The 23,487-nt window shown below is 47.7% G+C and overlaps 4 protein-coding genes across 8 annotated transcripts in view; 1 reads left to right on the top strand and 3 right to left on the bottom strand.

Annotated features, from left to right (window-relative positions):
• Window positions 1–40: 40 nt before the first annotated feature.
• Window positions 41–2,635, top strand: LOC121599973 (cysteine--tRNA ligase, cytoplasmic). The gene is made up of 2 exons (XM_041928147.1): window positions 41–1,988; window positions 2,064–2,635. The coding sequence occupies exons 1-2, from the start codon at window positions 255–257 to the stop codon at window positions 2,559–2,561; spliced, it is 2,232 nt and encodes a 743-aa protein (XP_041784081.1). The 5' UTR covers window positions 41–254; the 3' UTR covers window positions 2,562–2,635.
• A 79-nt stretch (window positions 2,636–2,714) lies between these two features.
• Window positions 2,715–11,359, bottom strand: LOC121599977. Of its 2 annotated transcripts, none has more exons than XM_041928150.1 (5): window positions 10,786–11,359; window positions 6,768–6,935; window positions 5,679–6,693; window positions 5,456–5,607; window positions 2,715–5,383 (listed from the first exon to the last, which is right to left on the bottom strand). In XM_041928150.1, exons 1-5 carry the CDS (start codon window positions 10,990–10,992, stop codon window positions 5,261–5,263), a joined length of 1,665 nt encoding a protein of 554 aa, XP_041784084.1. In that variant the 5' UTR covers window positions 10,993–11,359; the 3' UTR covers window positions 2,715–5,260. The 2 variants fall into 2 exon arrangements, with proteins under 2 accessions (XP_041784084.1, XP_041784086.1); XM_041928152.1 differs by lacking the exon at window positions 10,786–11,359 and adding an exon at window positions 9,086–9,139.
• Window positions 11,360–11,597: 238 nt separating this feature from the next.
• On the bottom strand, window positions 11,598–13,519 carry LOC121599983 (eukaryotic translation initiation factor 3 subunit M). Its single transcript, XM_041928161.1, has 4 exons — window positions 13,377–13,519; window positions 12,979–13,259; window positions 12,423–12,904; window positions 11,598–12,348 (listed from the first exon to the last, which is right to left on the bottom strand). The coding sequence occupies exons 1-4, from the start codon at window positions 13,419–13,421 to the stop codon at window positions 11,999–12,001; spliced, it is 1,158 nt and encodes a 385-aa protein (XP_041784095.1). The 5' UTR covers window positions 13,422–13,519; the 3' UTR covers window positions 11,598–11,998.
• A 2,124-nt stretch (window positions 13,520–15,643) lies between these two features.
• Window positions 15,644–23,487, bottom strand: part of LOC121598599 — a 55,613-nt gene continuing 47,769 nt past the window's right edge. For 3 of the 4 annotated variants that reach the window (XM_041925652.1, XM_041925653.1, XM_041925654.1), the window contains exons 6-8: window positions 22,766–22,879; window positions 21,343–22,526; window positions 15,644–20,987 (exon numbers count right to left, since the gene is read on the bottom strand). In XM_041925652.1, coding sequence (XP_041781586.1) covers window positions 22,462–22,526; window positions 22,766–22,879 — 179 coding nt within the window. In that variant the 3' untranslated portion in view covers window positions 15,644–20,987; window positions 21,343–22,461. The remainder of the gene's footprint in view (window positions 20,988–21,342; window positions 22,527–22,765; window positions 22,880–23,487) is intronic. The other variant, XM_041925655.1, reaches the window with a different exon arrangement.

The following is a 23,487-nucleotide window of genomic DNA, read 5'->3' as shown; positions in this document are numbered from 1 at the left end:
GTTAAAAAATAAACAAATCCGACACAGTTTGACAGTTGCTCCTTCACTTTCTCCACCGAGCACAGTTTGGATAAAGTGGGAGGCGGCCTGCAGAAGAGATCTGTTTTCCTTTACACCGGATTAGGCGAATACAAACATACGGATTGCGTGTTCCATACGCCAGCGATTGCTTCCGCAACATCCGTTTGTCTTGTTAATTGCAAAGAAAATCTCCGTTTTGCTTTGAAATCGACCAAACAGCTGGCGACAAAAAAATGGCAAAACGTGTGCAACCGACGTGGCAGGCGCCGGAGGAAAAACCCGCCCCGAAGCTGTACCTGTACAACAGTTTGACCCGGCGGAAAGAGCTGTTCGTGCCGCGGGACGGCCGGAACGTGCACTGGTACAGCTGTGGGCCGACCGTGTACGATGCGTCCCACATGGGCCATGCCCGGTCGTACATTAGCTTCGACATTCTGCGCCGGGTGCTGAGCGACTACTTCGGCTACAACGTGCTGTACGTGATGAACATTACCGACATCGACGACAAGATCATCAAGCGGGCGCGCCAGAACCATCTGTACGAGCGGTACCTGCAGCAGTCCAAGGACATGCCGCTGGAGCGGCTGCTCGACGACAGCAAGGAGGTGATGGCAACGTTCCGCGAGAACCTGGCCCGCACGACCGACGCGGACAAGAAGACGATGATGGACCGGATGCTGGAGAAGCTGACCGCCGCCGTGGACAATCTGTCGCTCGCGGTCAAGGAGGGCGACGAGGGACGCATCCAGCAGGCGCAGGACCAGTTTCTGCAGGATTCGAAAGATCCGCTGGCGGATCTGCTGGACAGCAAGCAGGGCTCGTCGGTGACGGAGAACGCCATCTTCGAGACGCTGCCCCGCTACTGGGAGGACGCATTCCACAAGGACATGGCGGCCCTGAACGTGCTGCAGCCGGACGTGTTGACGCGCGTCAGCGAGTACGTGCCGCAGATCGTGACGTACATTGAGAAGATCATCGCGAACGGGCTGGCGTACGAAGCGAACGGCTCGGTGTACTTCGACGTGGCCGGGTTCGACCGAAGGGAGCAGCACCACTACGCGAAGCTGGTCCCGGAAGCGTACGGCGACGCGAAGCAGCTGCAGGAGGGCGAGGGCGACCTCAGCATCGGCGCCGACCGGCTGACGGAGAAACGTTCGGCGAACGATTTTGCGCTGTGGAAGAGCAGCAAGGCGGGCGAACCGTGGTGGGACAGTCCGTGGGGCCGTGGACGACCCGGCTGGCACATCGAGTGTTCCGCGATGGCGTCCGACATCTGCGGCGACTATCTGGACATCCACACCGGCGGCGTGGATTTGAAGTTCCCGCACCACGACAACGAGCTGGCGCAGAGCGAAGCGCACGACGGCAGTGCCGAGTGGGTGAAGTACTTCCTACACACCGGCCATCTCACCATTGCGGGCTGCAAGATGTCCAAGTCGCTGAAGAACTTCGTCACGATCCAGCAGGCGCTGGAGAAGCACACGGCGACACAGCTGCGACTCGCCTTCCTCCTGCACTCGTGGAAGGACACGCTGGACTATTCCGACAACACGATGGAGATGGCCGTCCAGTACGAGCGCTTTCTGAACGAGTTCTTCCTGAACGTGAAGGACCTGACGCGCCACGTCCAGACCGGACCGGCGCGGGACGCGTTCGATCGCTGGCGACCGGTGGAGGCGGAGCTGGAGCGAAAGTTTGCCGACGCACGTGCCGCCATCCACGAGGCGCTCTGTGATAATGTGGACACGCGCACCGCGCTGGACGTGATGCGGGGGCTCGTGTCCGCCTGCAACGTGTACATCAAGGAGCATCGATCGGCCGGGTTCAATGCACTGCTGTTGCGGCGTGTCGCCGCCTACTGCACGGATTTGTTGCACATTTTCGGCGCCATCAGTGGGCCACGCGGTGGAATCGGGTTTCCCATTAGCGCTGGAGCGGCCGGTGATGGCACGGGAATGGCTGGAGACGTAAGAAGAACAACAAAAACGGATCTTTAACCGGGCTCCTATTTTAAATGATTTTCTGTTTCGTGTGTTTTCCAGCTCGAACAAACCGTTATGCCTTACCTGCAAGCGCTGGCAGAGTTCCGCAATGCGGTCCGGGAGCAGGCACGCGGTCGGAAGGCGACCGAAATCCTGCAGCTGTGCGATCAGCTTCGGGACGATGTGCTGCCCGGGCTCGGCGTGCGGCTGGAAGATCGGGAAGGTGCGCCGTCCGCGCTGAAGCTGGTCCCGGCCGAGGTGTTGCTGCGCGAGCGTGAAGCCAAACGTGCCGAGGAAAACCGTAAGGCAGCGGAAAAGGAACGCAAAAAGGCGGAAGCGGCTGCGGCTCAGGCGGCCAAAGACGCCCAGCGCAAGATCAACCCGCTCGATATGTTCCGCAGCGAGACGGACAAGTATTCGGCGTTCGACGACGCGACCGGGCTGCCCACGCACGATCTGGAAGGGAAGGAGATCAGCAAGGGTCAGCTGAAGAAGCTGCAAAAGCTGCAACAGGCACAGGAGAAACGCTACCAGGAGTATTTGGCTTCGCAGGCGTGAGGGTTGGTTAAACCGCCGCAGCTTCCCTCCTACAAAGCTGGAAAATAAATGCATTTTTACTTCTTCAAACACTACTTTCGGACGTACAAAAGTAACTCCATATTGAGGATTAAGTTTTTCGCAGAAAAAAAAAATATTATGCATCTTAAAACGTTTGCTCTTTCCACTTTTTTGCTTTTTGTTTAATATATAGGTAGGGCGTATATAACATAACACGTTACTAGGTATGCGTGAATAATCGTTGGATCCGGTCTACTATTCTCTCCTTGCTGTTTCCTTTTTTTGGGAAAACATACCCCCCTCACCCCATAGAGGATTCCTAAAATCTTCCCACAAGTTCGACAGCGTGATAATGAAACACTCTGATTAGCTGTTGTACCGCGTTTGCTTTGGACGATTGTTTCTCGGCCGGCGATCCGGTGCTCTCTGCCATTACTGATTGATAACGTTCTTTGTAAGTCCATCATATCCACTTACAGGGTTTTCCAGGGGTTCCCATAGCAGTGGGACACTTCCTTGACTCTTTCCTATTGGAAGTGAACTTCATACGCTAGAAATTGGACTATATCGCACCCAATTTAGACAGGCTCGTTGGAAATTCCAATTGGATTTGTCCAACAAGGGTGCTAGAGAGTCCAATTCCCATTGCAATAAGTTCATTTCATGTAAGAAAGAGTCAATTAAGTGTCCCAAAGCTATGAGAACTCCTGGAAAACCTTTGAAGAGAAGTTATTTTAAAAAATCCCAACATCATCTCAACGGAAGTTGGAAACGGATCAAATTGAACAATACAACAGAACGAGCGTTGTTGTTTGGAGGTAGTTTAGTTTAAGAGGAAACGTGGTACGTCCACTGTTGGGTCTCTTTCGGGGTGGACACGGTATATGGGCGAAATGTAGGGAAGTTTCCCATTGTCCGTTTTGATTCGGAGTGAACGAACGAGGTATTCTGTCTATTTGTGTGTGTATATAAGTGTACGTAGGTCCTGTACGAAACAACCGAACCGACCGGGCAAAAGGGCTCAAAACATCCGACATCCTCCTCCATCTCACCACGCAAAACAGAGCAAGAGGGAAGGAGGAGCAGGGTGGTGATGATAGGATGGTGCTTCTTTGCTCGTGTATAAAATCGACGATTTATTATATAGAGTAGCGTTTTTAATCAAACAAACTGGACCCACAGGTTGTAGGGATTAATATAACATTGGATGCGCGTTATTGTACTTGAAAACATGGCAACATGGGAGAGGGAGATGCGTTGAGGATGGTGTGTGCTCGCCAGGGCGGCATCTCCACGCTGTAGATCCGGCGGCTTCCGGTTCCGCAAGCCACAGCATTCACGATTGAGAGAGTGAAGGGAGAGAGATTAACATTATGCAGGAAACGACATTCCCCCCAAAACAAAACATTGCAATAGCAGCTGTCGCTTTAATTCGACAGCTTTTCGCTGCGTTGCCTTCCGCTTGATTCGTGTGTTACTGTCGTAACGATCTTTCCCCCTCCCCTCCCCTCCGCATGATCTCTCGTGATTGTAACATGCTTTCTTATTCTTACTCGCTAATTGGTTGCTTCTGTTGACTCTGCCTACACTACTACCTATCGCTTGCCGCGGCTGAATCCATTCCCAAATTAATCACATTCTCTGCTTTCCGTTCTCTTATTCCTTCGCATTGCTCTGCTTTCGCTTTGCCGTAAACACTAATATTGTAACGAGTTAAAAATTAACCGGAAAGTCACTTTATACGGTAGTGGTGACATGGATGCATGACGTTGAACTAAACCGAAGCGTTGGAAGGGTGTTGAGGGATCCTTCCTCCCGCAATGTGATCTTTGTATTCGTAAGCCAACATTCAAACCAAAGTTCTGCTCCACAATCACTGTTCTGTTGCTTCTTCTACTGGTGGAAATTCGAAATCACATGATTATTTCAAGTGAAACATGGTTAATCCATCCCCGATTGGCCGCGAGAGTGTGTATGTGTGTGTGTGTGGATGGTTCTGTGAAGATATTTAAAAATAGATCAAACTCGTACATTTGAGTTCGTGGTTTGGGGGAGTGGTGAGCGTGAGGCATGAGAAGTGTTACCTCTCATTTAGCCAACAAGGAAACAGAGCGGGATGAAAATAAGAGTGACTAAATTTAGAAGTAAATGAAAATATTTCCCTCCCGTGTGAGTGTGTTGGTGGGAGGGATCGTTTTCCAAATACTAAAGCACAAACACACACATACACACTCACAAACGCACCTCCACGCGGGGTTCTTATCCTTGCTGTGTACCGTCCGTTTGCCCACCGATAACACAAACAAACGCATTAAAATGTTATACTTTTTAGATCTTAAAACTTAAAAAAATACACGAATTAGCAAAGAACGATGCCAAAATATAGTAAATTGATGACAAATGACTTCCGGACGAGGGAAAAAAATGATGGGCCTCAGCAGCCCGCGGTGTACACATACCAACTAACACTCATACACGGAGATGACGACGACAACATATCACCACACGATCCGGATCGTAACGTATCCTTTGTCCACCTGACGCTGTCTGTCTCTGTAGGTTGTCGACCCGTGTGTGTGTGTGTGTGTGTGTGTGTGTGTGAATGTTTTCCCCCACTCTACTACCTGCATCATCAGAGAAAGAGCCAATCAAAAAAAAATGTATGAGAAGATGAGATCTTCCTCTTCCGCTCTTCACACTCATATTTGGGAGGTGAACTTTTGGATTTGACGGCGTGGTAAATCGCCAAACACCGCCTCGCCATGGACGCTTTTGGCGATGGCCTTGATGCTGGCCGCAATGTCGACCGCATCTTCAACCATCTGGAAAAAGGGTGAAACAACACGAAATGATTAGTATTTCAGTTGGAACGACACTACCATACAACTCCTTACCTCATCGAGATCATCTTCGTTCGCACGGAACGGGGTCATCATTTTCGGCATCGAAATCGGAAGACTTTTCGCAATCGAGCTGCTCTGCCGTCCGTACTGATGGCGCGGTATGAACATGCCGCCTTCCGACCGATTATTATTGTCGGATGTATCTGTGGAATGGAGCGAAAAAGAGCTAAATTGGTGACTCTCCTGTCGTAAAAGAAAAGATCGGTTCACTTACCATTATAATCACATTCTTCCTCGTCGGAAATATCATCCGGCGGTGGCGTCTTGTCATTCTCCATGCCATCAATGTCGAACAGACAGTCCGAGTCGAACATCATCGGCTGGGAGCGTTGATGGTTGACGCTGTTGCTATTATATCTATGTGCAGCGCCCCCGGTTAGGTTGCCGACGCTGCCGGCCAGCCCGGGCACGGACCCGACCGTCCCCAGGGCGCTGCCCTGATTGGCAAAGAGATTTGTACTCATGGAATGTTGCTGCTGCTGCTGCTGCTGCTGCTGAGTTGGTGGTTTGCTAATGGCACCTTGGTTGCTGTTTGCAGTATTGTTGTTGTTGATCGAGTTGGCGGCACTGTTGCTAAGCGACATTGGTCGCTGATTGCCGGCAGCGCCCACCAGCTTGAAGCCACCACCGTTCGCTTCCGGCTGGCCCGCCGAGCTCGTCCCGTTACCGTTCACGATCGACGGCGGACTGTTGCCGGTCGACATCGGCATACTCTCCGGGGTCGGGGGTGGCGTTTCCATCTGACTGCCGGCCACACCGGCCGCCGCCCCAGTAGCAACACCTCCCGTCGGTGTGCCTAAGCTCGTTAGCAGCGGCTGGTGCGACTTTTCCACCGTCGGGCTGGTGGCGGCGGACGGTGAGCGCTGCTGCTCGCCGGCGCCACTTTTGCTATCTACTAGTTCAGGTACGAAGGTTTGCGCCAGGAACAGGTAGTCCTGCTCGGCCCGATCGCGCACGTTGCTCAGCTGCTCGTTCATCTCCTGCGTGAAGCGGGCGATGCGCTCGTTCGCTTGCTGCGTTTCTGCGCGCATGAACGCGCGCAGCGACTCGAGCAGCTCATTGCGATCGTTCGTACTGTCGAGCGTGTTGGCCGCGGCGGTAAACAGGCTGCGGTACTGATCCTTCCGATAGAAGCCCCGGAAATCGGCCGCACGCACGTCCAGCACGATCCTGTACGCGGGCGAATAGTTTTCCTGCGCTTTTCGTCGACTGATTTCCTCCGGCGTTACCTGGAAAGATGGCAAGGGGAGTGGCGTGCGTTAGGCGGATGTCTTGGCGGAGGGACAACAGGGGGACCACTTACCGATAGTGTCCCATTGATGAGGATGTTGGCCGGGTTGGAGGCAGCCCGCGCAAAGGCAACACAGCCACAGTTGAGGCATTTACAGACGCTCCACTCGTCGCACGGGATTGTCTTCAGCATCATCGTCAGCTGCATGGTCACACTTGCATCCTGGAACGGTCCAACCACCTACAGGGAAAAGGGAATTTCGAGAAGTCATTATGTGATAGTGTCATATTTTATTCTATTTAAATAACTTTATGCTCTAAAATAATACTAATCGATTTTGTTCATGAGTTCATGAGCCGCTGTTCTCCCTCTCCCTCTCTTTCTGGCTTTCGCTCGGCCATTTAATACAAAAAAGACAAACAAAAACCAACTAAAGCAACCTATCATCCCTTTTACGCTCAGCTGATGTGCCGGGGGAACTTAAGTCACTTCCCTTCTTTCTCCCCTCCAACGGCACTCTCCTTCCTGCCCCCGCAAATTCTCCCACACGCGGAACGAGCCAAAAACAGACGAGAGCGCGTCATATTCGCCCCGCGATTATATTTTCGTTCCCTCGGCGCACGTTTGCGCGTCCCGAGACCGGCCCTGTGGTGGTGGGGCGAGAGGTGTGTGTGTGTGTATTGCTGTTACGGCCGCCCTCTGGCCACCCCTTGCCCTGCCTGTTCGAGCATGTGTGTGTATCTGTTATATATTGGATGGGAGAGTTTGCTGCTCTTTTTTTGCTTATTATTTGGTGTATGTTGATTTCCGTATGCATTTGCGTTGCTCGTTTCTGGGGGGCTGTGGGTGGGAGGGTGGTGGAGGTTTAGTATTACAGCGCGCACCAAACAAAGCGATATTATATGCCGGCACGGGGCCCTAATGGTAAGGTTTTTGCGATGGAAGTTGTGCACGCTCGACAGAAAATGGAGAGAGAGAGAGAGATAGAGCCAAGAAAAGACAAAAATAAATTAATTTCATATTCCCGTTGCCTTCCACTCCATGCTGAGGGTGTATTATTTTTGTTTTAATTCTTCATAAATTGTCTTTAAGAAAAGTAAAAAACCGGCACAAGCAGCGTGGCCTGTTCCATCAGCTTGTTTAGAATTATCTTTGCCGTGTGCAATATAAACCAGCTTCGTTTCATCTTCCCGAGCAAAAGCACTTTCATTATCGAATAGATCAAAAGGTCATATTCTGTTGTAAAAGCAGGGGAGGGGACGCACAGGGGGGAGGAGCACACGACAAAGAGCGGCGAAAAGTGCAGCGAAAGAAATCGACCTAAAAAACCCCCTCTCCAACCTTTATTAGGAAAGAAAACCCCTTTTGGACGCGCCTGTACCTATGTCTGCGTGTGTGTGTGTCTTGCCACTTGCTGCAGCACCCTAAAAAAAAGAGAAGAAGAAGAATAAAACCGACCAGATCTGGGCGACGGAGTGTGGAAAGAAGCGAACACTTCCATCTTTCGCCGCCCTGTGGCCCAAACACCAACACGGACACAAGCGGACGCAAAAACGAACACACGAACTGTGTTGTGCGTTCGTTCTCTGTGGAGACCGTGTTTTCTTACAGGGCCTTTTTTCTGCTGCTGTTGTTGTTGTTGTTGTTGTTCGACGCGCCGTTCAAGATGAAAACCGACGTGCGATAAGTGGATGGCACACGGTTGTTGTGCCCGTTCAATGCACGCAGCAGCAGCAGCAGCAGCAGCACCAACCAGCCTGCGCGTATGTTGGAGTGCGCACACAAACAGTCGGGCAGTGTGTGCGTGTGTATGGCGTGTGCCCGTGTGCGTGGACGCAATCCCCTCGCCGTGCCCGTGGGGGCAGCCGCCCTGGGTCTGGGCACTGTGTGCCGTTGGGCGATTAAATGCAAGAAAGCAAAGCAAAGCCAATCTGAACCATTTGCTCATTGGAGGGCCCTGCTCACACCGCCAACAATCCGGTGGGCAATTATTGTTGCTGCCCTTTTCAACGACCTTTCCCCTTTTTCCACCCACAGTAAAGCATTATTTCTATTATTAATCAAATATTGCGCGCGTCGGCTTCTATAAACCGAAAAGCAAATGGAGTGCCAACGAAAGAGTTTCTTCAACTCTCGCTGGCTGCTGCTGCTGGCTAATCGATTTCGCTCAATAGTACGTACGCGCAGAGCAGCAGCAACTCAGCTCGCTCGCAAGAAATGATAATCCCCCCCACCAGTTGAGTCAATTATGCATTATCACAATTAACAGCCAATGTGAATGGAGGGGTCAGGAGCGGTGGAGAATGTTGTGGCAAGGAAGCAAATGGAAGCAAAATGCCGGCCGGCATAAACCATGCCTGACGTCGTTGCTGTTTTCCTTCTACACTTACATGATGGAATCACGCATGGAAAACAGGAAAAATGCATTCGTTCGGTCTTGCAACGCACAACAACCCGTATCTACAAACAGATGATTTTTGGGCCGAGCGATACCGAAGCAGCAGCAGCAGTTCGATTGCTTATCAAATGTTGATGACTGATAATCGAACAAGCATTATTGCCCTTTATTAGCTTTCTTTGTCAGTTCCGGCTTGATGGCTAGAAAATATGGGAAAAAGGAGCGTGATTAGTAGTAACACGTATCGACGGGAATGTCTCCATCAGTCATTCCTTTGACGCCCAAGCATTGACTTTGCATCATGGCACACACACACACACCTGAGGTGCATCTGGTATATCCATAACGCAAACGCAACCCGAGTTCTTCCCTTTTACTACGCCGTCAACGTTACGCAGTGTGTTCTACCGGCATTCCTAATCGTTTCAGCACACACGCCACACTAAATAACTCTCGATTTAGGGTGACGGCGATGGTGGAGGTGGAGGTGGTGGTGGTGGTTTGCTCTACCCCATACTGATAACGCAGTTCCCCGCGGGTTGTTCCGCGAGTCGATACGGTTAAAGAGTAGCGACAGGGAAAGTGATTATTTGCTTTGCATTCAGCATTTTGAGCATCACTTTCCGTTTGTTGCTCGGCCTGCTGGGAGTTGCATTGTATGGAGGAGCCCATATACCCATGCTTGCCGGCAATGGCCTTCCGATGAAGCGGTTAGGGGATGTGTGTGAGCCTTATTCTTTTTCTTCATCCCATTTGCCGGCCTATCGCGATTGAATGCGAAGATGAGGAGAATGTGTCGTCGTGATCGCAATGTTTATTCAACAGGCTTCATCCCAAACACCGGAACACAACGGTACAATGGAGGGGAGGAGCTGTAGAGAAGGAGAGGATAAGATTGCGAAGCTCAATAATAAAAAAATCTGTGTACACAGCAAATGCACGTCCAATTTAGAGACACACTGCGGTGTGCGCTGCGATTAGGGGAATTGTTTTCTATTTCAATTTCAACATCAAACCCGCGGGCTAAACATTCTCGTACTGCCCCCTCCCTTGGCTCTTTTGCTAGCTCGCTTGCTTTGATGACGCGCGCTACCGATCTTCCGTGAATGTAAATGCAGAATGGTCCAGAAGGTGCCCAGGTGCGCAGCCCTCACTCCACACCCCCTCCTTCCAGCGGTTAGTGCACGCGCTCTGCCCCCAAAACAAGCAAAACAAACAAAGGAGACACATTCGAACGGCGAAGAGATTGGAGCGTCTTGAGCCAAAATCGATTTTGAGCGCTGCACCGATCGGCAGGACGAAAACGGAGGAAAAGCAGGACACACACGCACACACACTTCCGAGGGAGGCGCTTTTGTGTGTGACCTTTTCTAACGCTTGCGACGCAATAAACAAACAACCGTGTGCATTTTCCTAACATTTTCTCCCGTCGCGTGCGTAGCTTCCACCGAGATTGCAAAAAAGAATGCTTAAAATGAGTCGTTAAAAAGATGATTAAAGTGCAAACGAAGGGCAAACGTTATTTTATGAAAATAATTACACCGGCCGGCATGTCATGGCTTGCTGCTGCTGTGTTTGGGGAAACCCGTTTTCACACCACTGTGTGCGTATGGGGAAAAGGAAAATGGAATCGATGAAGCCGATGACAAAAACAAAATGATTAATCCTATTGTACCCTCCCCGTATCCTTACCTCCTGGAAGAAGCCGACCAGCTCGCGTGATTTTCCTTCCGACAGTGCGGCAATCACGGTTGGCGATGGCCGCGGCAGACCATTCGGCTCGTTCCTCAACGTCACTGGCCCGGGATCGACGGCGGCGGTGTGGTTGGTGCTAATGACGGCCGCGGTGTTTTCATCGTTTACGACTATCGACACGTTCAGGCAAGGGCAGCTAAACATTTTCACTCCGTCCGACCGCGACCCAGCAGCCGATTTGGATGGGGATCGACCTCTCACTCTCTCCGTCCGGATCTGACTGAACTGTCCGTGCGAAAACCGGGCGGGGGAACACAGAAACACGCACGTACACACACACACACACACTAATGAAGCGCACTACGGGGTCTTTGCTAGTGTTGGTGTGCTGGTGGTTCGATACGTTTGTTGCGGGGTTGCGGGGGATTGGATTCGCTTTTTGCCACTCGGTTCCACCACAGGCTCCACCACCGGATGCTTCCAGCTATCGAAAGGCTCGAAATGAACCACAACCAGAACCGACGATGCTGACGCTTACTCTGGCAAACTCTCGACTTGACTTACAAATCAAATCCTTTCGATTTTGTGGTCCTGGTTACAGTTGTGGTAAGTGGAGGATGCTAATTCTGCTGATAACCAACAAAGTAATGATTGGAAAACCGTAATTGATTTGTATGAAGTACATTTCTCGATTAGCTCAATGTACAAATTTGCGTCAATCCTTCAAGAGAGGATGGGTTTCGTCGATGTGTATCGAATATACTTTTCTTATTTTCGGATTCCGAAATCAAACAAATACACAATCCAGCTTTCGTTCATAATGTGAAAGAGTTTATTTTACAGTCGGCTGGTGTTCGTTGCCGGATGTTTCACTCTTTACTATGATGGAAATTCGAAATGAATGAACGATACTCGATGAATGATAACCTTTCCCACCGGGGATACACTGCTACAGAAAGATGGTAAATCTTCCGCTTCCTCCCCTTTGGGTGGTCTCACACTCAACGTCAACACACTTGCGTGTAACCCTTCTTCTGCTCCTCCCAGACGGCGTACACTTTCTGTTTGCTTCTTAATACGATTCGGAATTTACGTCTCTATTGAGTTTATGCTCTAGCTGAATCCACCCACGCACCAGGCAAATCGCGTTAAATCGGAAACCGTGCCAATTCGTTCACGACATACAAACACACGCGCGCTCGCAACACAATCACTGACGCTGGGCCAGCTCCATCTGAGCGGCAGAGACGGTGTTGATGTTTTCCTGCACGAGGGTAAGATTGCTTTTCCACGAGAGCAGCAGATCGCGCAGCTGCTGCCACTGGGGCCGACCGAACGTTCGGTGCATTGTGCTGGAAATGTGAACCTTGCGGGCCCGCTGATCCATCCGGGCGCGGACAAGCTTCGTCTTCAGGACCTCGATAATGAACGGTTCCACCTCTTCCTCCTTGATCTGCAGCTCGTCCTGCAGCTGCTGGAAAGTCATCTCGGAATTGCTCTCCGCCAGCTGCATGAACGACAGCAAGCGCATCTTCTTGATGTTCTGTTCGTGGTTCAGACCTATGGATTGAGGGGGACGGTGGAATTTACACGATTACATATGAAGCAAGATGATTCGCAGTCGTGGCGCTTACCTTGCGAGTTAACAAACTCCTTGTGGTTTTTGTAAAACTCCAGATAGCTTGGCAGCTTTTCCGAAACGAACACGGACAGCAGATCGTGAATGAGCTCGCCCTCCAAAAACCGGACCGGCTTCAGGGAGAGCAGCGGGTCGAGCAGGAAGGTGTTGGGATCGGCCAGCGCCGTCACGATACATTTCATGGCATCCTCCCGAGCGTACGACGCATTCTCGGAGGTGTACGTACCGAGCAGCTCGATCATTACCTTCGACGCTAGCTCACTGTTCGAATCCTTCAGCACATCGTGCAGCAGACGGTACAGCTTTTGCATTTGCTCGTTGGACGGCGGGCACTGGGCGAACTGTGCTTTCAGCTGCTCCACGCCGGTGAACACCTCCTTCACCTGGTTGACCTGCTTGGCCACCTGCACCAGGTGATAGTAGACGTGGTACCGGAGAGGCGAAGTCACCTCCAGATTGCTGAACAGCCGCCACAAACTGGAAGTAAACGATTTGGGGATGTAATTGGTCACCTATTCCAGCACAGAAGCAGCTTTCTCATCAACACTTACGACTGCAGGCAGACGCGCGCCAGGCTGGTCTCCTTCGCTTTCGTCATCTTGTCGCAGAACGACAGAATCAGGTTCTCGCCGCGCTCCAGCGGAATCGACACGATGATGGAAACGATGCTGTTCAGCACGGCATCGATCTCTTCCGGCGAGTGCGTGTTGTCCTTGAAGCAGACGTCGCACACACCGATGATCTTGTGCAGATCATCCTCGATGCCCTTGGTAGACTTTTCCTCGCTGATTTCGGCGCCCAGGCCCTTCAGGAACTGGCGCAGCTCCTGTGCCTAAAACGCAGAGCAAAACATAACCTCAATCGTCGGCCGCCGACAACAGTACGGTAGCGACAATCCGTGCTGCCGCTCCGTCTGTGCACTGGTTTGCATGATTTCCGGCTGCCCTACCTGATCGTCGATCTCGGCATCGATGAAAACGGCCGGTCCTTGCATTGTGCGGTCGATTTTTCTACGATAAATTCAACGCACTCCAATCGAACAACACGTCGCAAAGATTCGGGATCTTTTTGTTCTTCTTGTTACCAACACTGACAATGGACAATCAGTGTGGCCAGATTATTTTGGCGGTTTTCGGTAGGCGCATCAAAATTTTATCGGTAGTTTTCGGTAGGTTAACTCGAAACTTAACTCGAGTTAAAAGAAGTGAAAGCGAAAGAAGTGTTAAGTGGCATGGGGGGGGGGGAGGGGATTAATGCGCAAAATGAAAGTTCCATTTCAAGAGAATATGCATCCTTTACCTAGTATACGGATTAGGTTTTGTTCAGCGGTTACACAAATGAAGGTCTTTCTGAAGTGTTCATCTGAAAATTGTACTAGGAATTCTAAGCCAAAGAAGGACTAAGATGCACATTTTCTTCTCAATGGTGGCAAGTTCTTTTTCTCGGGCCTCCACGCGACCTTAGAGCCGCTGCAGTGCTCCATCGGATACGATGTTATCGTACGTGCTGTCATTTGATTTTCGCTGGATTATTTAGACTGATTTGATTGTTTGGCTGAGTTTTATAGTTCAATGATTAAAAAAATTGAGATTTTTTCCTTCAAACCCTAGATATATATATATACATCGGTATTTCTGGTCACTTTGACCACAGGTCAAGGCGAGCTTTTTAGCGGCCACCGTCGCAAAACCGTCGCAAAACGTCAAAACCGACGTCGCATGTACTGCAAACCGACGTCGCCAGCGAGCGAAACTCGCAACGATTTCGAGGCGCTGGCGACGGTCGTTTTTGACGTTTTGCGACGGTTATTGACCTTTCGAGCGAGCTTTTGCCCTGCTGGCCAGTGTGGCCAGATTATATTGACAGATTTCAGCAGGAGCACTGTGCAACAATTTAAATTTAATCAATTATTTTAATGATTATCCCGCTAGCAATGAGAATGAAAAAGTGTGCGACTTTCAGGCAAGGGGCATGTAGAAGCAGGGGGAGACGGTTGGGAATACGCGGAATTACGCAGAGGCGCGAGCGTGTTTTGGTTTCTACACATCTTTGCACTCACACAATTACACATGTGTGAATGTGTGCGTTCACTTTCAGCCTGCGCGCTCAGTTTAGTTTTCTCACAGCGGCATGCTGGAATCGGTGTCTCGCTCGCACAAGTGCAGCGTGTTCGGGGAGAAAAGGGGAGGAAAGGGTATGAGGAAAATACAATGAAACTCTGGTGTGGTGGTACAGTCGTCAACTCGAACGACTTAATAACATGCCCATCATTGGTTCAAGCCCCGAATAGACCGACCCCCCATAGGTAGGACTGACTATCCTGCTATGGTAGCAATAAGTCACAGAAAGCCAAGCCCACTTCACTAGTGGGTACAGGCAGGCCTTGACCGGTAGCGGCTGTTGTGCCAAAAAGAAGAAGAAGAAGAAGAATGAGAAGGAGCAAGAGAGCGCATTCTCTCTGTGGTAGCGCTCCATCCGCCATTTTTAATTTTTAGCCCAAAACAACGGACTTCGGATCCGATCTTGGGCCGGACCCCCACCGTGTGTTTCTACTTACCCCTCGCCTGAAAATTTCATTCTCTTTGTCTGTCGGGTAAGCTTTGACCGCCGACAGCGAGATTCAAATTCAAATTTAAATGATTTTCTTTGACGAGCAATTCTCGGAATCCCTGCAACTGACATTTTCTACTTATTATGAACATTACATTTTAACGGATTAAAATAAAAAGTGCCAGGCAAACAAACGTGCATCAGCGCGATAAGTAACAGATGAGGTTATCAATCCTTGAAACAGCATCCCAAGCGCCACAGATTAAGCTTAAACGACTGAAAAGTCAAATATCTGTGATTTTCGGTAGGATAAATGGAAAATCGGTAGTTTTAGGAGGCTTATCTGTGAATCGGTAAGCATATAAAAAATCGGTAAGAGTACAGATAAATCGGTATTTCTGGTCACTCTGTGGACAATTGCTGTCAAACGCCCTGTCATGTGCAGTAGAGTCCACGCGACCGATGAACGATGACGAAATATTTCATGGAGAAATGTTTCAAATTCAAAGTCATGGTGAATTTAGAAATCGGCGGTTAAGTACACAAACAAGAGAAGATACACCACGTGCTATGCTGTAACTGTTACTGATGTTAGTATTTGCAAGTTATAACAGTTTTCTTTTCATTGTCATCAAAATGATATGAAGATTCAAAAAAAGCTCTCCATTCGCTTTATATGTCAATATTTATTTTTCCGTTTTTTGCCGTTCATTGGTTTCGTTCCGTCTTTTCTGGTCTCTTCTCGACTCTCTGTTTCTCCGTTTCTCGCGCTCTCTCTCTCCCTCTCTCTCTGTCTCTCGTATCAATTTCGAAAATTGCTCTATAGGCTTACATGCTACGGTAGCTCGCTGAACTGCACTACCTTTCCCCATCCCTCGTGGAACCTATCCTGCGCCTGTCGCCTTTCCCAAACACTTTGCTTGCGTCCGTTTCAGGTTATCTATGGTTTCCTCGTCACATTTAGTTTGTCCGTTTCGCGTCCTGTATAATTGGCCAACCGCCAGCGCCAGCCTGTTCTGCTGACAGAACCACTGCTTCCAATAATTTTAGCTGCGTTGGTTTAGCGCTCTGTGCGACTTTCCTGCTAGCGCTTGCATGCTCGATAAAATATACTATTTCCTTACGCTCCTTGGGTTTTGGTTTGCCTCGCGTTTGTCCTGCTCTCGTGTCTTGCCTTGTCCGTTTAATCGTTTCCATTGTTTAATTACCATACACTCACACGCACACACACACACACACACGGACAAATGTTACAGATGGTTTATTTCGATAGAGTTACAATAGAGCGTTTTGCCGCCATGCCATTGGGTTGATGTCGATTACTTGTCGATTACTTCCAGGTTGTGTGAGTGTGTATGGGACTGTCCATTTCAAATACTTGGCAATTTGGTAAGTTTTTCTACTGATGACGGTGCTGTGTTTACTTTTTTTAACTATTAATTGTTGTTTGTTAATTGGGAGGGGAGAGGTTTTCCTCTTTCTGATTGTATATTTCTCCGATTAAGACGTAATTTCGTGTGTTTTTAAATGCTCGCTTCCCAGTACTTCAATATGATCGATTTTTGTTTTGAAACTGGAGTGGAGTTTCTGCTAAATCGCTGACTCAGTTAGGACTAGGTGTGGTTTTAACGTAGTTTCACAAACACTCTAGAGTGTTCTGTTCTGTATTAATTTCTGCTATTCCTCTCGCCACGAATCAATGAAATCATACATCACGTGTAATAGGAATGAATGCGATGAGTTCGATTTTTCCGCGCCTCCAATGGACCTAACGTATGAATCTGATAATTTCTCTATTTTGATATAGGTATCTATGTTAGTATGTATATATATAGTTAGATTTAATCATATGTATCGTTGGAGTTGTATAAAATTATGTACAATCGGAGTGTCGTGTGTGTGTGGGTGTGTCAGTTTGTGTGAGATTGTGTTTGCTAATATGATCGCTCTTCCTCCAATATATTGATCTTTTTTTAATTTAACAATACAAGGATACAAAGTTCAAACCAAATCTAACCCTTCCAGTCAAAATCAATACCCAAGAAGTCAGTTAAAAGTAGACGAAGGAGCATTTTGAAAATGCGTTTTGTTATAAACTTGATTCAACAGAACCCAAAACTCAATGGCGCATACCTTTAACACTCTAAGCGTGTATCGCTTGGTTTAGTAAATGTTTTCCTTTTCTTTCTATATTTTGTTCCAAGTGACATTTGGATATGTCGACCGTGAATGATATCCAGTGCATGCACTCTCCTGCTATTGATATATATACGTTGACGTTGATGGTTTAGTTTCCTTCTAGCTTCTCTCCTTTCCTTTCCTTTTTTTTTGTTTAATACGTCCTGTAATCTTGTGTTCCGATATGTGGGAATAAATGGGTGATATAGTCGAGTTTTGTGTGTTGGTTCGTTTAGTTTAAGGTTTCTTCTTTGAGTTTGTTTTCTTTCCTCTTTGCCATTGCCTGAAATTGTGAACTGTTTGTTTGTGTATTTTAGTATGTTTTCTTGTGTGTTGTTTTCCACTTTTGAATGTTGTTCTCTTTTCTATCGTTTGTAAAACAAAGCTTAGAGCTTTACATATTTCCCACGGACTTTTTGTTGTTGTTTCATTTCGGTGGCGCTAGGGAAACAATTTGGTTGTACAATGTTGTATCAGCATGTTTGTGTAGAGCAATTTTGATACATCTTCTCGTTGTCAGCACAATCAGCCAACTTCATCTATGTCGTCAAAAAGCTTTATTTCACGATCAGATAATACTTTCCTTTTGTTTTGTTAGCGTTTAAAGATTAACTATTGTCTCAGAGAATTGATGGATCGTTAGCAATATAAGATCGTATTCCGTAGGAGAGTGTAGGTGTGGGTGTTTGTGTGTTTCAGAAGTTGGTATTGAGTTAGGGGTTTCGAATTTGGTTCCTCGTTTCAACAGACTAAACATAGCTGGAGCTGGAAGTGAACCATGCTCCGCTTTCGCAGTTGGACAGAAAGAATGAAGTAGGACGTGGTTGTGCGGACATTTGCAACGCAGGATTTCTAAACAGATTAACTAGGAGCTGGTACTATAGCCTTCGCCCAGTTTTGTCCTCAGCGGCACCCAAGATCCTTTCGAGAGCACATTGACATTCATCTTGCTTGCAGGACGCTTTACTGGACAGATACATATCTAAAACATCGATGCTCAACTATGGTGACGCCATAACTTATGTTTTCCTATGTCCGATGTGAGTGTTGCGCAGGTGCTTGCGTATATGGAACGTAAAGCTCACATCTTTCAAGTACCCACTCTGTACACATACAGTCACGTACACACACACACACAGAACATGCACAGTATTCTTACATTCGTCATACACACATGGTACATCCATACGAAAGTAAATAAGTGAAAAATCCGCATCACTTAAGACCAGAGATCGAGCTCCCCGGCAATGTCAGGGCCAGATATTGGGATTTGAGCAACCAAAAGAGCTCTTGCAGGGTCTGAAAAAGAGCCTTTGAGATGGGAGATAAAACTACTTCCACACACGTTTCATGGTCAATCACAAACTTTTTCAGTTGACAGGAAAAGGAAATGGAGGGATCGAAGGGGAAAGGTTCATTTCTTTGTCCTATTAATCGATGAGAGGTTTCCTACTGTTTTAGTTTAATTGTTTTACGTTTCTTGTCTACCGTTATGGCTAAAAGTATGCTTTCCGATGTATGCGCACTCCAGGACACGTAGCACTCCTTAGTACATCCTGTGCACTCTTCCTTCGTTCATCGCCTCTCCCTCTTTCTCTCTATATCTAATAAGTATGTAGCGTTACTTTGCGTTATTGTTCTAGTTGCGGTGTGAGTGCGGCATTACCTGTGATAATGGGTCTCTCTATAGCCTTAGAAAGCGACTGCAAGCGATTTTTGCGAAACACAAAAACCCCAGATCCAAACGTGTGTGTTAGTGGGCCAATTAGTCCCCACCGCGTTTGTGAGATGGAGGGCGAAAAAAAAAAAGGTGGAGGACTAAATCCAATCCAGGACCTGTTACATTCAATGGGTCGATGAGCCGCTGCCGATTGCATTTCGTGTGTAAAAATTCTAAAAACGGCAAACTTTGCGATCCAACCTAGACCCCCCATCGGCACAGCCTTCGGGGGAACAGGACAAAATGGGGGGACTGGGAGGTGGGGAAGAAGCTGAGTTATGAGCACGGCCTTTCTAGCGGGCAGGTGAATGGGAGGGGAGGGGATGTCCACCTTTGCCAAAAATTGAAGTGAAAGCAGAACCGTCGCGCCCGAGAGGGACGTGCGCATTAGCTAGTGATTGTATTTTGCCACCTGTTATTTGTATTGTATTCTCGCTTAATCTACTCGCCACATCCCCTCCCCGTCATCCTTCTTCAATTGATAAATTTCACAAAGCTATTAAAGTTTAACGATTCTACAATCAAATGGGGGTGTTTGGGTATGGGTGTGTGAGTGAGTGCATGAAATAGTGCCCGAATGGTTCCGAGTGTAGTACATGATGATGTTTGGTGAAGCGGTCCCACAATTTTCCCGGTGTGAGTGATTATACCACACGCCACACAAGCGCATGGTAGTGAGCTCGCTAGATATTATCTGATTTCCCTGTTTTTTCTTCTTCTGTAGGATATTCTAATATTTGCACGTGTGTGTATGTTTATACTAGTGCCCATCGTATTGTTTAGTGTATCAGTCATCTGTCACTGTTTGACAATCGGGTAGTGGTCGGCAACAGGGCCCTGTCAAGTGTGCGTTTTCCGCTGAAAATGATTGCTCTCCTACAAATAATGCTGCTGCCGGGACAGGTCGTCGCACTAGTACGCGCTAGAGCAATAGCAATCTCTAGGCATTAAAATAACGACCTCTCGGCACTCGGCCCTCGCCGTTGGCCCGCGGACTAAAGTGTGAAGATGCGAATACTGATCGAATGGAAGATAAATGCTGTACTCAAGTGGAAAAGACATGGGTGTGGCGAACCTTCCCTGATACTGTGTTTTGTTTCTGTTTCTTCTGGCGATATGGACAATACTTAAGCAGGTTTCGCGATAAATCTTGTACGCACAAATCAATCGCCGAATTGCTGCTTCGGTAAGGTATGCTATTTGCTTTCCGCTGTTTGCACTATGGATTTATCGCCCGGGATTTTAGCTACTGTGGTCAGAGGTTTCTACACAACTGCGGTACTCTAACAGATTCCTTTCGAATGGCCCACGTTTGATGGTACAAATGATACATTTTAATTTACATTCAACATCTTTGGAATAGTCAGGAACAGTCGGGAACGGACATCCGAAGTAGGTTGCACCATGCTGCTTTGGGGTGCAAAAATACAATGGATACAACCTTCCCTCTCCTGTTCCTACTAGGAAACGGCTTAAGCGCAGAGTTTGCGCAGTTAAATAAACCGAAAGACAAGGAGAGACGAAGCAGATCGGTGAGGCTTTCTATGACATTACATTAAATATTATTAAGCTAAGCTTTCATCTCCGCAGAGCTGTACACGATTAACATTAAAAGTTGGATAATTTGCTCGTCAAGCGCCACCTTCCTTATCCAGTTCCTTAGGTGTTGTTGCTTTGTTCAGTTTAATATCTTCCTCACTAGCTCTACAATCCTGTCTATGGTTTATTACATTACTCGACTCCTTTTCCATTAGTTTTCTACCGATTTCTATATATTTTTTTTCTTGTTTTGTTTTTGCTATTATAAGATTGATTTCTTCTGCGGTCGTGTTTTTTTTTTGTGTTGGTTTCTTTAGTTTGTTTTTCTTTTCTTTTATATTTACCATAATAATCATTAATTGTGGTATAATTGTTTTCATTAATTGCTAGAGTTCTTCGTGCTGTTGCTCTCTGTTTCTCTCCTGCTGCAAACAGTTGATGTTGTTTCGCTCTCTTCAACGTGCTGTTCGTGTTGCTCGCATTGTTGCTTGTTTGCTTGTTGTTTGGGTACACTGTTTACTCCCTTTTTCAATATTACACCCTGCGCGGTTTTTGATGACCAACCAGACAGTCCTGCAAGACGAATCGGTGTAAAGAAAAAAACAGAGAAATAGCAAGAAATGGTACATTTTTAATGTTTTGTAATAAGAAACCACGAATGGGATAAACGATAAAAGAAATATGAAATGAAGTCGAAGCATTAACTTTCAAGTTGTTGTAACACCCATGTTTGTTGTTAGGTTAGTTAAACTGCAGCTCGTACCTTACCTTCCCATACCGAAGGCAACACTAGAGATTAGCGGTATTACAATAAACAAAACAAACAACAAACTCTACCACCGATCAAATGTGATTGAATGTGAATGAATGTTGAAGCAAAGAAAGCGGAAACGAAACAGAAAAAATGTTCTTGGGTCAGTATACTTACTTCATATAGTGCCGAAAAATTTGTTCTCCAATTAGCGTGATTTTTGTTTGCGTCGTTCTTTGAATGAATGATGTTCTGTAAGAGATGTTTTGCGTCGATTTTCTCCGAATTCAGTCGTGTTTTCGGTGGTGGTGGTGTTGTTGGTGTTAGTGATGTTAGTGGTAGTAGTAGTAGTAGTAGTAGTTTGCGGCTGTTAATATTATCGGTGATCGGTGGTGGGATGGAGGTGATGGAGCTGGTGTTCGTTGACTGCGCCCACCACTTTCCAAACGGATTTTAAGGTTTCTGTTTTGCAATTTGCGAAATGTTGGGTTGAAATTTGCAGTACTAGATTTTGCTTGATTGCTTGTTCGTAGTTTTCGTTTGTTCGTGGCGTGGTGTAGCGTTGTGTTGTAGTCGTTATATTCGTACGTGCTCGAACAAGTAATATGCAACAGGGCCGGGCCCTGCAAGCCGATCGATGCAGGTGTCGTGGGCATTGTCTGCTCTGTCCTTACCACCTCTTGAAGATGGCAATTGGCTTGAAAAGCGTGATGTTCTAAGTGCGTGGCCCGTTCACATGTTGAAGCATTCGGCAAGCTCTGGTACATATGTCGCCGATCAATCAAGACGTTTCGATCGTACCGCAGTACCGCTCGGTTGTGTTACATACTATCTGTTCGATACGGCTTCTCTTCATCATCCTAATTTCATTGTGTCACGCTGTCTTCTTGCTACTAGCCGTTGTCGAGCAGCTTCAGAGAAGGCGCTGGTGCTAGTGACCCGCGTTCCGTATCCCCTGTGCAAACGTCATCCACACGATCGATCGCTGTTGACGTTGCTCGACTTTTTAGGTGACGTACGAGGGTTAGTAGCACCTCGAACCGGGTTAGTAGCCGTTGTTGTTTTGAATCTCTTTGCGCTCGCATATTCCTCACGTCTCGCTCGCTCGCTCGCTCGCTCTCTCTCTCTTTCTACTCGCCTGTCTGTCACACTCGCACACGTCCGTACGTTCTCGCTTGTTCGCTCACTTAGTATCATTCATTCATTCATTGCTGTCTTGCTGTCTGTCGTACGCTCATCAGACAAACCACTCGTCTTTCTGTGAGGTTTGTTGCGATAAATCCGGACCTAATTGTCTTAATTTGCCAGGCACCAAATGGGACGGACTTTGGCCATCAATTTGTGTGGAATGCGGAGGTACCCTACAAAACGAGCGACGAAACCGAATAGTCCCCGAGGGAGTTGTCGATGGAATGACCGGGAAAAGAGAGGTTTGAATTTGTAGTTAATCGAACAAGGAAGGAGTGGGGCATTGTGAAGGAAGGAGTGGTTAGCCAAAAATGTAGCCCCATAAACGGACCCAAAGGCCACACGTGTCGGTACAAAAGAAATTGAAGGATCTGGATGGTTGTTAGAGTGCAGTGGAACAACGGTTAATTACCTAATGGTCCCGCAGGGTGATGCAAGTTTCCCGAAGCAGGTATTGTTGTTGTTTCCCGCGGCAGAGTTGCTTGAAGATGTTTCGATGAACCATTCGATTCTATCATCTGGTTCACTGCATATTAGTTGCGTGTGTTAAACCGTTCCACATTTCATTCGCCGTTTTATATCATTTTCCATCCAGTGTGGCGTGTTATCCACCCCGTTGAGGAGTTATTGCGTGGTGCAATTAATTGCATCGGGCGCAGTATAGTTTATTGTTACCAAACAACGGAAATCAAAACGGATGACGAAAATCAAGCATGAGCCATACATGAAAGAAAGAAGAAAAGAAACAAATAGAACCAGTATGAGACAACTTGTATTACATGATCGGGCGATACAATTTAGCACCACAAACGCACAAACAATTGAAGGAGCAAGTCAGGCAAACGGGTAACAGGAGAGCCATCGTAGATGATGGCTGGGAAGATACGTAGGCACTCTAGATTACGGAACTATTCACTATAAGCATCATACTCCAAAAACAGTAAGCTAACAAAATCAAGTCTACATAATGCGCGCGCTACTCCCGAAGATCTCAGCTGCGGGGTTTCGTTTCTGAGCGATCGATACCAACAGTTAATAGATCTAATAGGTTCTTAACAAGCTTGACTTGGACCACTCAGAGCGTGGGTGAGGATTTGAAGCGCTCATCGGCAATAGCAAACGAGTGGCTCACAA

Source organism: Anopheles merus, chromosome 3L (assembly GCF_017562075.2).
Source record: "Anopheles merus strain MAF chromosome 3L, AmerM5.1, whole genome shotgun sequence".
In the NCBI taxonomy this organism is placed as follows: Eukaryota; Metazoa; Arthropoda; class Insecta; order Diptera; family Culicidae; genus Anopheles; species Anopheles merus.
Note: the sequence above shows the minus strand (reverse complement) of the source record. Positions and strands in the feature narration are given on the sequence as shown.

Coding starts and splice junctions, on each gene's coding strand:
- LOC121599973 (XM_041928147.1), top strand. CDS start 255: ATGGCAAAACGTGTGCAACCGACGTGGCAGGCGCCGGAGGAAAAACCC. Junction 1,989..2,063: donor GCACGGGAATGGCTGGAGAC/GTAAGAAGAACA, acceptor TGTGTTTTCCAG/CTCGAACAAACCGTTATGCC.
- LOC121599977 (XM_041928150.1), bottom strand. CDS start 10,992: ATGTTTAGCTGCCCTTGCCTGAACGTGTCGATAGTCGTAAACGATGAA. Junction 5,608..5,678: donor GGAAGAATGTGATTATAATG/GTAAGTGAACCG, acceptor TCCATTCCACAG/ATACATCCGACAATAATAAT. Junction 5,384..5,455: donor ACGAAGATGATCTCGATGAG/GTAAGGAGTTGT, acceptor CCCTTTTTCCAG/ATGGTTGAAGATGCGGTCGA.
- LOC121599983 (XM_041928161.1), bottom strand. CDS start 13,421: ATGCAAGGACCGGCCGTTTTCATCGATGCCGAGATCGACGATCAG. Junction 12,905..12,978: donor GCGCGCGTCTGCCTGCAGTC/GTAAGTGTTGAT, acceptor GTTTACTTCCAG/TTTGTGGCGGCTGTTCAGCA. Junction 12,349..12,422: donor GGAGTTTGTTAACTCGCAAG/GTAAGCGCCACG, acceptor CTCAATCCATAG/GTCTGAACCACGAACAGAAC.